Genomic DNA, 13,335 nt, shown 5'->3' on the forward strand with positions numbered 1-13,335 from the left:
CCTACCCCCAGCGCTTAGAACAGTGCTCTGCACATAGTAAGCGCTTAACAAATGCCATCATTATGATTATTATTGAGCAACCACCCCCTTCCTCTGCCAACATCAGACCACCTACTCGGCTTCCCCACTGCCCCAGGCAGAGAGTAGGCAACAAGAGAAGTGGAAACACCAGGAAAAAGTGGAGCCCCCCTCCTCCCCAGGACCCCCACAGTCATAGACATGCTCCTGCTGCCGTGACCTGTGGGCAGGCGGCAGCAGTAGAACTCCAGGGAGAGATGAAGGAGAGCAGGAGGGAATAAGATCTCTCCTTCTAGGAGACTCCCTCCCTTTTCTGTCACCATCCTTTTTTTTAAATGGTTTTTGTTAAGCATTTGCAATGTGCCAGGCACGTTACTAAGACCTGGAGAAGACCTAAGCTAATCAGGCTGGACGCAGTCTATGTCCCACATGGGTCACAGTCTTAACCCCCACTTTACAGATGAGGGAACTGAGGCACAGAGAAGTTAAGTGACTTGCCCAAGATCATCCGGCAGGAAAGCGATGGAGCCAGTATTAGAACCCCGGTCCTTCTGACTCTCAGGCCTGTGCTCTATCCACTGGGCCGTGCTGCTTCTCTCCATCCACCCCTGCCCCAGCCCCCCAACGTCACCAGGACCATTACTAGTAATAACGATAATAATAGCAGTATTAGAGAAGCAGCGTGGCTCAGTGGAAAGTGGACGGGCTTTGGAGTCAGAGGTCATGGGTTCAAATCTCCGCCCCGCCACTTGTCAGCTGTGCGACTTTGGGCAACTCACTTAACTTCTCTGTGCCTCAGGTACCTCATCTGGAAAATGGGGGTTAAGATTGTGAGCCCCCCATGGGACAACCTGATTACCTTGTAGCCTCCCAGCACCTACTTGGGGTTGAGCCCAGGGCACAGGAGAGAGGCCGGAAAACCTGCAGGGATGTTGGGAGAGCGGGCCACGGTCAGAGGGAGGTTCTGAAAACCTCCTGAACCAGTCAGAGCACCCTCCACTGAAGTAGATCCTTGGCCTGTAACCAGTAACCCTGCAGCTTAGGGGTTTGGGTCAGTGAAAGCCGGTTTCTATGGCAGCCTGCAGCTTCTGGCACAAAGAAATACAGTCCCTTTAGCCAGAGGCATCGGGGTGCCGTTGGTCTGGCAAAGCCAGCCCTTTCCCTGACTTCCAGCCAAATTAAAGGGTGCGGAAGTAGGGGACCTCTCAGCCAACACTCCTCTTTCTATATTTGGAAGGACCATGGCTGATGGCTCAACCAATAAAACACACTGAAGCTGAAATTTTAGCTTCGCTCCCTAGGCCAAGCACACCTCACTACTCCACACCTTTCTCAGAGCCTCCCAGGAGCAATAACATTACTAGTAATAACGATAATAATATAATTACTAGTATAACGATACTAGTTACTAGTTACCAGTATACCGATAACTAGTACTAGTTACTAGTATAACGTTACTAGTATAACGATAATAATAGCAGTATTAGAGAAGCAGCGTGGCTCAGTGGAAAGTGGGCTTTGGAGTCAGAGGTCATGGGTTCAAATCCCGGCTCCGCCACTTGTCAGCTGTGTGACTTTGGGCAAGTCACTTAACTTCTCTGTGCCTCAGTTACCTCATCTGGAAAATGGGGGTTAAGAGTGTGAGCCCCCCATGGGACAACCTGATTACCTTGTAGCCTCCCAGCGCCTAGAACAGTGCTTTGCACATAGTAAGCGCTTAATAAATGCCATTATTATTATTTGCTAAATACACAATAATCATCTCAGATATAGTCCCTTTTCCACAGATGGCTCACAGTCTAAGTGGGGCGGGGAGGGGGCAAGTATTGAATCCCCATTTTATAGCTGAAGAAACTGAGGCCCAGAGAAGTAAAATGATCCTCTTAAGGACACGCAGCAGGCAAGTGGCAGAGCCCGGATTGGAATGCAGGCCCCCTCACTCTGAGACCGGTGCTCTTACCACTAGGCCACATTGTCTCTCAGAAACTGAGGTTTCTGAAGTCTCTGCCCAGGGCCCGGGACCCCCTCCCATTAACCCTGTCATCCCAGCAGCAGCCTCCGGCTCCGGCTTTGCTTCCGTAGCCTCTGTCCACCATTGGGGCTTTCTGAACTGTTCAAGTACGACCCAATCTCAGAACCCCTGGTTCTGACCGAAACACCTCTGCCCGCTCCGATGAATCGTATTTTCCCCAAACAGTACCACGCTCTGCACGCGGTAAGCACTCAGAAAACACCGTTGCTTGCTAGAATAATCAACTGGCTTATTGAGGAGCAGCCAGGATGGAGCAGGTCAGAGGAGACACGAGGGTCTGGACTAATCCCTGCAGCGCAGTGAAGTGGCTAGTTCCAACCCTCACACCTGTTAAGCCTTCCCAGTGACCCCTCTGCAGCCCACAGTGACATAGTCATCCCTAGGAACTGCAGCCTGGCAACCAAAAATGCTGACAGGGCGAAGGGAGGTCACGCAGATTTATTGCGGTGGGCTCAAACAAACCTTCCTACATTTACAATCCACTAGATTATAAGATCCTTGGGGGTAGGGATTGTGTACGATAATAATAAAGAAAACAATTATTATTAGTGGTATTTGTTAAGTGCTTACCATGCCAAGCGCTGTGCTAAGCACCGGGGGAGATATGATCCAATCCGACCACCGTTTCTGTCCCACGAGGAGGTTCACAGTCTAAGGAGGAGGGAGGACTGAATTTAATCGCCATTTGACAAGAAATTGAGACACCCATTTGAGAAAACTCAGGCACTGACGAGACAAATGACTTGCCCAAGCTCACACAATGGGCAAATGGTAGAGCTCAGACTAGAACCCAAATCCTCTGATTCCCGGGCCGTGCTTTATTCAACAGATAACAGTGTTTAATCTACCACCTCTATTTTACTCTCCCCTTGCCTAGCACAATGCTCCACCCAGGGTCAGCACTTAATAAATACTATTGATCGAGTGAATGGAATTGCCAAGCATCTCTGCCGCCTCATAAACAGCCACTCCCAGGTGACATGATATCCTAGCGGGTCACATTTTAGCACGGTGGGCCAAGCACTTTTGCTCCAGGGGAAACACTTCTTCGGCAACCGCTAAATTAGAGGGAGGGAAAAATTAGAAACACACCAGGGAGCTGACCATAAGTGATTCGACCATACTCGGGATGACCGGGAATACGACGAAGCCGGGAAAATGAGAGCTTTTACTCCCGGTGATTCGCTGAGGCAAATGAACCGCTAATAATATTTCATAGAGGGGATGTTCTGCTGGTCTCAATTCTGCAGACAAGGTTCACGTTTGCGTGGGTTACTTATTCGCTTTCTGTTGTCTAAGTAAATAATCGGCATCAGCAGATTTTTGAGTCATATGGCATCGATAAGCAGCTTACTTTGGAGGAACTGGGTATAAAAGCCCGGCCTCCTCAGCTGAGAGTTGCTACCCAGAGACGCGTAACTTAGCGGAAGGATGGCTTTTCCCTCGGTAGTTCTCGCATGCTTAGCTGCGCTGGTTTTTGCCTCGGAGGCAACACCTGTGGTGAGTTTTTGCGACTGAAAGAGGGATCTCGGAAGTGGCGGTCGAGGGTTTGCCAGATCCAGCCGGAATGCTGGAAGGGGCCGAGCCGGGCTTTGGTTTCAATGGGTCGGACAGAGGCCTTTGGAGCCTTCGGATGGCCCTGCGGCCACTCGCGGGCCCCTAAAGAACGGCCCCTCAGTCCCAGGTCTGAGAGAGGGAGGCTCGAGACGGCGGGAGGGAGTCCCAACCCCTTCGTTTGAGCTCAGCCCCTCCCTGGCGTGGTGGAAACAAATTCCATCAATCCCCTGGTGGAAACGCCAGTCTCCCCACACTACTTGGTCCAGGGTTGTTTTCCAGGGACCTTTCCCTTTCCCTAAGTTAGAGCATAGGGGTCACGTTCAGCTGCGGGTCTGGGGTTAAAAGTCGCGGAAAAGGGCCAGGAGCCCTTGATTAGCATCCATTAGTCCTAGCCAATCTGCACCTGCCATCGACTGGCTTCTGCGGCCCCACACTTGGAGCCTCTCGCGGTCCCACTGAGCCCTAGGAGTCTCACTTTTACCCCCAAAACTACTCTAGGGATGAAAAGTTGTCTGCCGATCTGATAAAAACCAACAGAAGGGGCATTTGGGGAGGCAGCAATTTCCCAGCTTGCCACTCTATAACTCATCCCAACCTTGCCCATTCAGGGATTCTACCTAAGAGGATAGAGTTCTTTTCCACCAGCCTACTTGACTTGCTTGTGTTTCGATCACCTTCTCTCTCAGTACTGGCCGGGTGCTGGGAGACGGCAGGTACCTGAGGTCAATCATTGGTATAGTCCACGAAGCGGGTAGTAGGGTGCTGGGCCTGGGACGGGGTAACTGAGCCTCCTGATGTTTCCAGCAACCTGTTCTTGTTCCCCTAAGGTTCACAGCTCTGTGGATTCCAAGTGCCCGCTGATGGTAAAGGTCCTCGACGCAGTCAGGGGGAGCCCGTCCTCCAACGTGGCCGTCAAAGTCTTTAAACAGGCAGCGGATGAGAGCTGGGAGCTGTTTGCCTCAGGGTAAGTCGCCCACGATCCAGGTGGGAGTTGGCCGACTTTCTGGGGATGTGCTTTCACCTCCCCACCCAAGTCTCCCTCTAAAATAGCCCGGGGATGACCTGGCCGAGACAGTCAAACCCTATAATTCAGCCCCTAGAGAGGGGCAGCCCACCCTAGCAAGTGGAAAACTCACTATCTTTTAACCAGATTCAGCAGCTGGGCAGCAAAGACAAGAGCAAAGATGTAGTTTCACTTTGTAATTGCAACTTTGTTTTTTTCCACCCAAACTATAAGCATCTTGAGTGCAGGGATTGTGTTTACCAACTGCATTGTTCTCTCCTAAGTGTGGCCTAGTGGAAAGAGAACGGGCCTAGGAGACAGAGAATCTGGGTTCTAATTCCAGCTCTGCCACTTGCCCGCTGTGTCACCTTGGGCAAGTCACCTAACTTCTCAGTGACTCACTTTCCTCATCTGTAAAATGGGGATTCAATACCTGTCCTCCCTCCTACCTAGACTGTGAGCCCCACATCGGACAGGGACTTTGCCCGACCTGATTAACCTGTATATACCCCAGCGCTTAGCCCAGTGTTCAATACATACTTAGTAAATGCTTAACAGATAACAATTAATACAGTGCTCGGCACAAAGCAAACATTCAATAAATACCATTGGTGGACTGGCTATTCTTCAGGCTGTTTCCCCTAGTAAATCTGGAGTTCGAGATGACTGAGCCTGCTGAGTGAGCGTAGGACTGGGTGAGAGATTAGCAGCTCAGGGAGTCACCCAGCCAGGTCAGGACAGATACAGCCTTAAAGTCTACCTGAAATCTTCCTTTGAGGAAAGGAAGGGACTGTGATCCCATTGTTGGGTAGGGCTTGTCTCTATTTGTTGCCGAATTGTACTTTCCAAGCACTTAATACAGTGCTCTGCACACAGTAAGCACTCAAAAAATATGATTGATAGAATGAAAGAATGTGAAAAATGAAGGGCTAAGGAACGGAAAGAAGGTGCAGGACAAGTGGGAAGATGCGGACAGATTACCCCATGTTCTCTGACTCTGTTCTGTTAAAGCAATTGGACTAGTACTGTGCCTCCACTTGCTGGAAACAGTTCACGGAGGATGCTTCAACCCAAATTGAACAAAGATTCTACCAACAACAATAATAACAGCTCTACTTACTGAGCACTTAGTACTCAGAGTCTAAGGGAGAGGGAGATTAGGTATTGAATCTCCATTTTACAGATGAGAAAATGGAAGCACAAGAAGTTAAGTGACTTGTCCAAGGTCACACAGGAGGCAAGTGACAGATCTGGGATTAGAACCCAGGCCCTTGCTCACTCCATTAGGCCACACTGCTCCGCTGGTGGGGGGGGGGGGGGGGGAGAGAGAGAGAGAGAGAGAGAGAGAGAGAGAGGGAGAGTCAGAGTCTAAATCCCTTTTGGACCTTGGGCACCGCTTGAGGCTCAGGCCAGGTAGGATCAAAATGAGAACTTGCTGTCAAAGGGAGAATAATAAGAATAATGGTATTTGTTAAGCCCTACCATGTGCCAAGCACTGTTCTAAGCACTGGAAAAGTGTGAACCATAGGGAGAACTATGGGGTACCAACAGGGATATTTGCTGACACTTTCTCCCAACCCCAGATGACATTCAAAACTCCAGGAAACTCCTCAAAACTGCTTTCCCGGCAATCCTTTACTAATTCTCCTGAGGTCCTGACTGGTAAAATCCCAACGGAATATCTGAAACTGGCCCAGCACAGGCTCTAGCCAATTCGGCGTCAGTACGTGAGCCCAGGCAGGCTGTGGGAAGGGACAAGTCCAGTAATCACAACCTCAACAAACAGTCTCCAGGGCCACTATATTCACCCAAAAACCAAACCATTCCGAAAAATTCAGCTTTAGCATCCCATGCTGATTGGTGACAAAAGTTACTCGTAATAAATAGCCTTAGCAATATCTGGCTAAGGAGGTAGCTTTCATCGGCGTGAACAAGATTCTAAATAGTACAGACACAGCCACTGTCTTCCTGAAACACCGCTGTGTACAACACAACATCTGATCCGTCTCTCGGGTACCAGGAGGGTTAGAAGTTACCCTAGAGATTCCCGGGGAGTTGCTCAGACAAAAAAACCAAAACACTTAAATCATGTCTTTTGGGTTCCTTTAAAATCACCCCCCCAACCACCAAAGTTTAGCAGTCAATCAATAAATAACTAGTATTTATTGAGCACTTACGTGCCGAGCACCTGCATTTCTTAGCAGGCTGTTCCACCCACAAGATACCATGGTATAAAAGTGAAACAATCCTTTTTACCATCCAGTAAATGGTTATTTATCCATTTGGGGCATCATGCCCTTAAATAGGAGCTAACTAGTCCAGTCTTCAAATTGGAAACACCTGTTTGTGTAAATAATAATGATGGCATTTGTTAAGCGCTTACTATGTGCAAAGCACTGTTCTAAGCGCTGGGGGGGATACAATGGGATCAAGTTGTCCCACGTAGGGCTCACAGTCTTAATCCCCATTTTTACAGATGAGGGACCTGAGGCTCAGAGAAGTGAAGTGACTTGCCCAAGGTCACACAGCAGACTTGTGGCGGAGCTGGGATTCGAACCCACGACCTCTGACTCCAAAGCCCGGGCTCTTTCCACTGAGCCACGCTGCTTCTCAGTGTATAGGTTGCACCCAAATGACACAGAGACCAAAATCAAGGGAAGACCCCTCAATAATGAGAAGCAGTGTGGCTCAGTGGAAAAGAGCCCGGGCTTTGGAGTCAGAGGTCATGGGTTCGTATCCCGCCTCCGCCACATGTCTGCTGTGTGATCTTAGGCAAGTCACTTAACTTCTCTAGGCCTCAGTTCCCTCATCTGTAAAATGGGGATGAAGATTGTGAGCCCCGCGTGGGACAACTTGATCACCTTGTATCCACCCCAGCTCTTAGAACAGTGCTCTGCACATAGTAAGCGCTTAACAAATGCCATCATTATTATTATTAATAATAATAATTATTATTATTATTATGGTATTTGTTAAGCGCTATGTGCAAAGCACTGTTCTAAGCGCTGGCACTCAAGGGATAGGCTTTGAAGCAGTTGGGATCTTAAGCAGCAGAATCCTGATATCTGAATCCTTGGGGATTCTAGGTGCAAGAAATAACTTTGCAAAACAATCAGATTTCCTGCCAGGCAGTCCGGGAGTGGGACCTACCCCTCTTTCCCCCAGCAGTTATTTCTCCCATACTCAGGGGCAGAGAGAGGCCTGGCATATTCAGGGCCCGTGAACACTTAGGCTTTGCTATCATCACTGGGGGTCAATGGACATAGTGGTGAATTTAGGCCATAAGCTCCTTGTGGGCAGGGAACATGCCTCCCAACTCTGTTGGACTGTATTCTCCCTAGTGTTTACTACAGTGTACTGTGCACAGTAAACACTGACAAAATACTGCTGATTGATTGATTTGCTGGGATATTCACGTTCAGCTGCTGGGATATTTTGTTAGTATGTTTGGTTTTGTTCTCCGTCTCCCCCTTTCAGACTGTGAGCCCGCTGTTGGGTAGGGACTGTCTCTATATGTTGCCAACTTGGACTTCCCAAGCGCTTACTACGGTGCTCTGCACACAGTAAGCGCTCAATAAATACGATCGATTGATTGATTGATATCATAATTGTGGTACCCCTTAAGGGCTTACTGCACTGTTACTTGGTACTATATGTCAAGCACTGGGGGGTAAATACAAGATAATCAGGTCCCACAGTGGTCTCAGAGTCCAAGTAGGAGGAAGGAAAGAGATTTAAGCCCCCATTCTAAGGATGAGAAAACTGTGGCAATTAGAAGTGACTTGCCCACGGTCCCACACAGGTAAGTGGCAGAACCGGGATTAGAACCCAGGTCCTCTCACTCCCAGACCTGTGCTCTTCCATTAGGCCACTCTACTTCTCAGCGAGGGATTTGGGAGTGGTCTTTCTAGTCTAGAGGGTGGAAACTCCGGACGTCAGAGCATCCCCAGAGTCTTGGGTGCGGCTGGGCCTCTCCCGCTACCGCCGTGAGCGAGGCCCTCGGTTTCCCCTTCTGGACGCTTCGGCTCAGCCTCCTTTACCCAACCGGAAACCCCACTCTATTGGCTCTGGTTAATCTTCCAGGAAAACCAGTGAATTCGGAGAGATCCACGAGCTGACCACGGACGAGAAGTTTGTCGAGGGCGTGTACAGAGTGGAATTTGACACCAAATCCTACTGGAAGGCCCTGGGCCTCTCTCCTTTCCATGAGAAGGCAGACGTGAGTAGGCCAGACTTGGCTTTGGATGGATGGCTTTTGGATTTCCCGAACGCCCGGAGCGTCGGACCGCACACACGTACACTAACAGCTGTCCCAGGGGGACAGCCCCCGCACCACGGAGCCTGGGCTCCTGAGCAATGGATGAGGGAACAAAACCGGAAAACAACCGCTATTCAGGCCAAGTCAGATGCAGTTAGCCAGAGGATCTTAGTCAATCCTGCAGCAGTAATTATAGTAATAATAATAACAATGATGGGATGTGTTAAGCGCTTACTGTGTGCCAAGACTGTACTAAGCACTGGGGTAGATATAGGGTAAATCGGGTTGTCCCATGTGGGGCTCACAGTCTTAATCCCCATTTGAAAGATGAGGTAACAGGCACAGAGAAGTTAGGTGGCTTGCCCAAGGTATCACTAGGTGCTTATTGTGTGTCGAGCACTGTACTAAGCGCTGGGAGAGAATACACAGGTGGGAACTAGAGAAGCAGCATGGCCTAGTGGCAAGAGCACAGGCTTGGGAGTCAGAGGATGTGGGTTCTAATCCCCGCTCCACTTGTCTGCTGTTTGACCTTGGGCAAATCACTTAACTTCCCTGTGCTTCAGTCTCCTCATCTGTAAAATGGGGATTAAGACTGAACCCCATCTGGGACAGGGACTCTGTCCAACCTGATTACCTCATTTCAACCCCAGCGCTTAGAACACTGCTTGGCACACAGTAAGCGCTTAACAAAATACCGTAATTATTATTATTATTACAGTGCTCTGCAAACAGAAAGCACTCAGTGAATACCATTGATAGGGGAAGAACACTTTAATCCCCATTTTGCAGTGAGAAAACAGGGACAGAAAAGTCAAGTGACTTGACCAAAGCCACACAGCAGTCAAGTGAGAAACCTGGGATTAGAACCAATCAATCAATCGTATTTATGGAGCGCTTACTGTGTGCAGAGCACTGTACTAAGTGCTTGGGAAGTACAAGTTGGCAACAACCTGCGGTAGGTCCTGCTCCTCTAACTCTCTGGCCCATGTGCTTTCCACTAGCCACACTGCTTTCCTAATGTGAGGACTTTTCAGGTCTGAAATTCCAGACTCCACTTTAGCGAGACCTCCCCTAAATTCTCAAAGGCCTTCGCGTCCATCCTCCATCATTTTCCTGGTTTAGGATCAGCTACATCTGCAGACTTCTTTAAGTCTCCATATTAGACAGTGACTCATGTTATTAGAATGCTGGCTGGCCCATACTCCAGACTTAATTCTTCCAGATAAGCAGGATGGGAGCAAATGAAAAATGCAATGAAAAGGCTTATTTTTCTTCAATAATGATAATAATGATACCACTTTGAATTAGTTACTAGAGCACTTTCATCCTTCCAAAGAACTTTTGCATGCTCATCTCAGTTTAATCTCACCACAAACCGGTGAGGGAGTCGGGTCTTATTTCCATTTATCAGATGAATAATAATAATAATAATAATAATAATGGCATTTGTTAAGCGCTTACTATGTGCAAGGCACCGTTCTAAGCGCTGGGGGGTACAAGGTGATAGTAATAATAATAATAATAATAATGGCATTTGTTAAGCACGAAGAAACTAAAGCACAGGAAGGTGGAGTAATAATGATAATAATAGATAATAATGGGGTTTGTTAAACACTTACTATATGCCAAGTGCTGTACCAAATACTGCGGTAGATACAAGATAATCAGGTCCCGTATTGGGCTTACGGTCTAAGAGGGAGAACAGGTATTGAATCCTTCTGCAGATGAGGGAACTGAGGCACAGGAAAGTTAAATGACTTGCCCAAGGGCACCCAGGGGGTAAGTGGCACAGCTGGGATTAGAACCCAGGTCATCCTCTGACTCTCCGGCCTGTGCTCTTTCCACTAGGCCACACTGCTTCTCTGTGAAGTGCTTTTCCTGCGGGAACACAGCAGGCCAGTGGGCTCAAGCGGGGGCTACAGCCCACATCCTCAGACTTCCAGACAACAGGGCTCTTCATACCGGGCCATGTTGTCGCTCGAAGGGGCCAACGAATGAGGAGCCTTAATGTAAACTTAGAATCAATTCTGCAAACTACATAATCTGCCGGGTTAGCATACAGTGTTGGGTTGGAAACTTACCTCAGGATGCTTTCTCTCCTAGGTGTGGTTCTCCACCAAAGACTCTGGACACCGCCATGTCACTATCGCCACCCTCATCAGCCCCTTCTCTTTTTCCACCACGGCGGTAGTCAGTGACCCGAAAGAGTAGATGGACGTCACCCGTTTCCTCGGACTCCACGCAGTTCATGCCGTTCCGTTTTCACTAAAGTAGCATCTCCGCTTTATAAACTGCATTGGGAACTCTGGCCACGTCAATAAATATTCCCACACATGCACTTCTCATCCCCGCTGCTAATGTGATTAATGTGCCGGAGCGGGGATGCTCAGAAGATCCTGGACCAGGGAAGGAAAAAGCATAACTTTCCCTGGTGGGTCTGGGATGAAATGGAAATCACCAGAATTGATTTTAGCCAAAAACCCGGAGTTTCTAGGGGCAGCAGGAAAATGGTCAGTCCCTGTTGTACCAACTTCAACACTTCACTTTTGCCCCGGGATGGGTGTTTGGAATACTTACACTTTGCACCACTCTTCAGGAAAGGTTTCTGACACATTCTCTTTTCCAGAGGTCCCGATCCTCTCTTATTTCTCCGGAGCCATGTGAATGCCTGGAGAAGATAGCAGAGTAACCCACTAGGTACACTCTAGACTGTAAGCTCCACGTGGGCAGGGAACGTGTCCACCAACTCTATTGGACCGTACTCTCCCAAGCGCTTAGTACAGTGCTCTGCCCATAATAAAACTCAAATACCATTGATTGATTGATTGATTGGAATACCCACAGTTGCATCACCTACATCTCCACAAGATCATATCTACTGGGGTGCCCACTGACCTCATGCCCAATCTGAGGAAACAAGTTGGGGGTAGGGGAGGGTGGCAGCTTTATTCCCTCACTGTGAGGTAGTACAGAATCCGAGGAACCTCCAGCATCCCAAATCGGAAATCTTGCCTTCTGCCCCCAGAGATTGGGCCCCCGTTTCCAGCTCCCAGTTGGTCTCCATAGCTTGGATTCCTCACCAATCTGGCAGAGGTTTGGGGTGTCTCCACAATCTCCCAAAGTAACAGAATTCCCCCACCTTGCCCTTGGTATCCTGCTGGGACCCTGAGAATTCAGATCTAGATCCATAGCAGGGCCACCTCCCCAGCTCCGCCCCCCAGCAATCCCATCCCACGACTAAGAAAAGACAGGTGACCAATAGAGGAAATGGTCCCTTGTGAGGAGACTATTTCCTGCCTCCCCCAAGCCAGGGGCCCACCAATCAATCAGTGGTATTTATTGAGCACTTACTGTGTGCAGAGCACTTGGGAGAGTAGAGTATAACAGAGCTGGTAGAGACATTCCCTGCCCACCACTAGCTTACAGTCATCACTGACTATATACCGTGCAGAGGACCCCGGTGAGAGACCTGAGGAGAGTGTAGACAGCATTTTAGATCACAAACCCAGAGGGCCCCAGGATGGGATAAACTGTCCACCTGTTCCAGTGCAAAAGAATGGAATCAAGCACATTAAATCTATCCAAAGTTCCAAACCATGCAGGTATTACCACAAGAAGCTTCAATCTATCAACTGGATTTATTGACTGCTTACTGTTTGCAGAGCACTGTACTGAACACTTGGGAGAGAGTAAAATATAACAATATAATAGACACGCTCCCTGCTTCAGAGGCGCAATCTGAACTAAAAGCCTGTCTTTGGAGAAGGCATTCAGGAACCAAGACAGAAATGGGCATTAAACTGGGGGAGCTGTTCAATAAGATGGGGACTGTGGATCTGGTAACTAGTTTTGTTTTTGCCCCATGGTTAGAACGTGAGTGTTTTCAGGCACAAGAATTTTAATCTGCACAGTCTTCGTTGTGAGCTTCATTCCCAAACAACAGAACTCTGGGAAATCATCTATTCTATTTAATTTTGTTAGTATTTGGTTTTGTTCTCTGTCTCCCCCTTCTAGACTGTGAGCCCACTGTTGGGTAGGGACTGTCTCTATATGTTGCCAACTTGTACTTCCCAAGCGCTTAGTACAGTGCTCTGCACACAGTAAGGGCTCAATAAATACGATTGATGATGATGATGATGATGATATATCCAGATGATGGGAACTCCAAATAGGACGTCTCCTTTTTCCCTGATTTATTAGACATTCTCTTCTGTTCACAGAAACCAGCCTCTCTCAATGTCCCCCTTGATACTTCTCACTGACTTTCACGATCTAAGTCTGTCTAGCCTGTTCCAATTGGGCCAGGAATGAGCAAGGAAGAGACAGATATGGCTGCAGTTTTAGAGGAGCAAAGTTCACCCCTTCTCCTAAAATGGTTGCCTACAGCATGACAGGCACTGCGAAGACGCTCGACAGAGTCTGTGATGTATTAAGAGCTTGGGAGAGTAAAATATAACAGAGTTGGTA

At 48.5% G+C, this 13,335-nt stretch overlaps 1 protein-coding gene across 1 annotated transcript; it reads left to right on the forward strand.

Annotated features, from left to right (window-relative positions):
• Positions 1 to 3,471: 3,471 nt before the first annotated feature.
• Positions 3,472 to 11,213, forward strand: TTR (transthyretin). Its single transcript, XM_038766710.1, has 4 exons — positions 3,472 to 3,550; positions 4,435 to 4,571; positions 8,694 to 8,829; positions 10,972 to 11,213. The coding sequence occupies exons 1-4, from the start codon at positions 3,482 to 3,484 to the stop codon at positions 11,077 to 11,079; spliced, it is 450 nt and encodes a 149-aa protein (XP_038622638.1). The 5' UTR covers positions 3,472 to 3,481; the 3' UTR covers positions 11,080 to 11,213.
• Positions 11,214 to 13,335: the final 2,122 nt, after the last annotated feature.

This window comes from Tachyglossus aculeatus, chromosome 25, assembly GCF_015852505.1.
Source record: "Tachyglossus aculeatus isolate mTacAcu1 chromosome 25, mTacAcu1.pri, whole genome shotgun sequence".
Classification (NCBI taxonomy): Eukaryota; Metazoa; Chordata; class Mammalia; order Monotremata; family Tachyglossidae; genus Tachyglossus; species Tachyglossus aculeatus.

Bases quoted from the DNA above. Each gene is read 5' to 3' on its own strand.
- TTR (XM_038766710.1), top strand. From the start codon at position 3,482: ATGGCTTTTCCCTCGGTAGTTCTCGCATGCTTAGCTGCGCTGGTTTTT. The intron at 3,551-4,434 runs GTGAGTTTTTGC...TGTTCCCCTAAG, and splicing joins CCTCGGAGGCAACACCTGTG to GTTCACAGCTCTGTGGATTC. The intron at 8,830-10,971 runs GTGAGTAGGCCA...TTTCTCTCCTAG, and splicing joins CTTTCCATGAGAAGGCAGAC to GTGTGGTTCTCCACCAAAGA.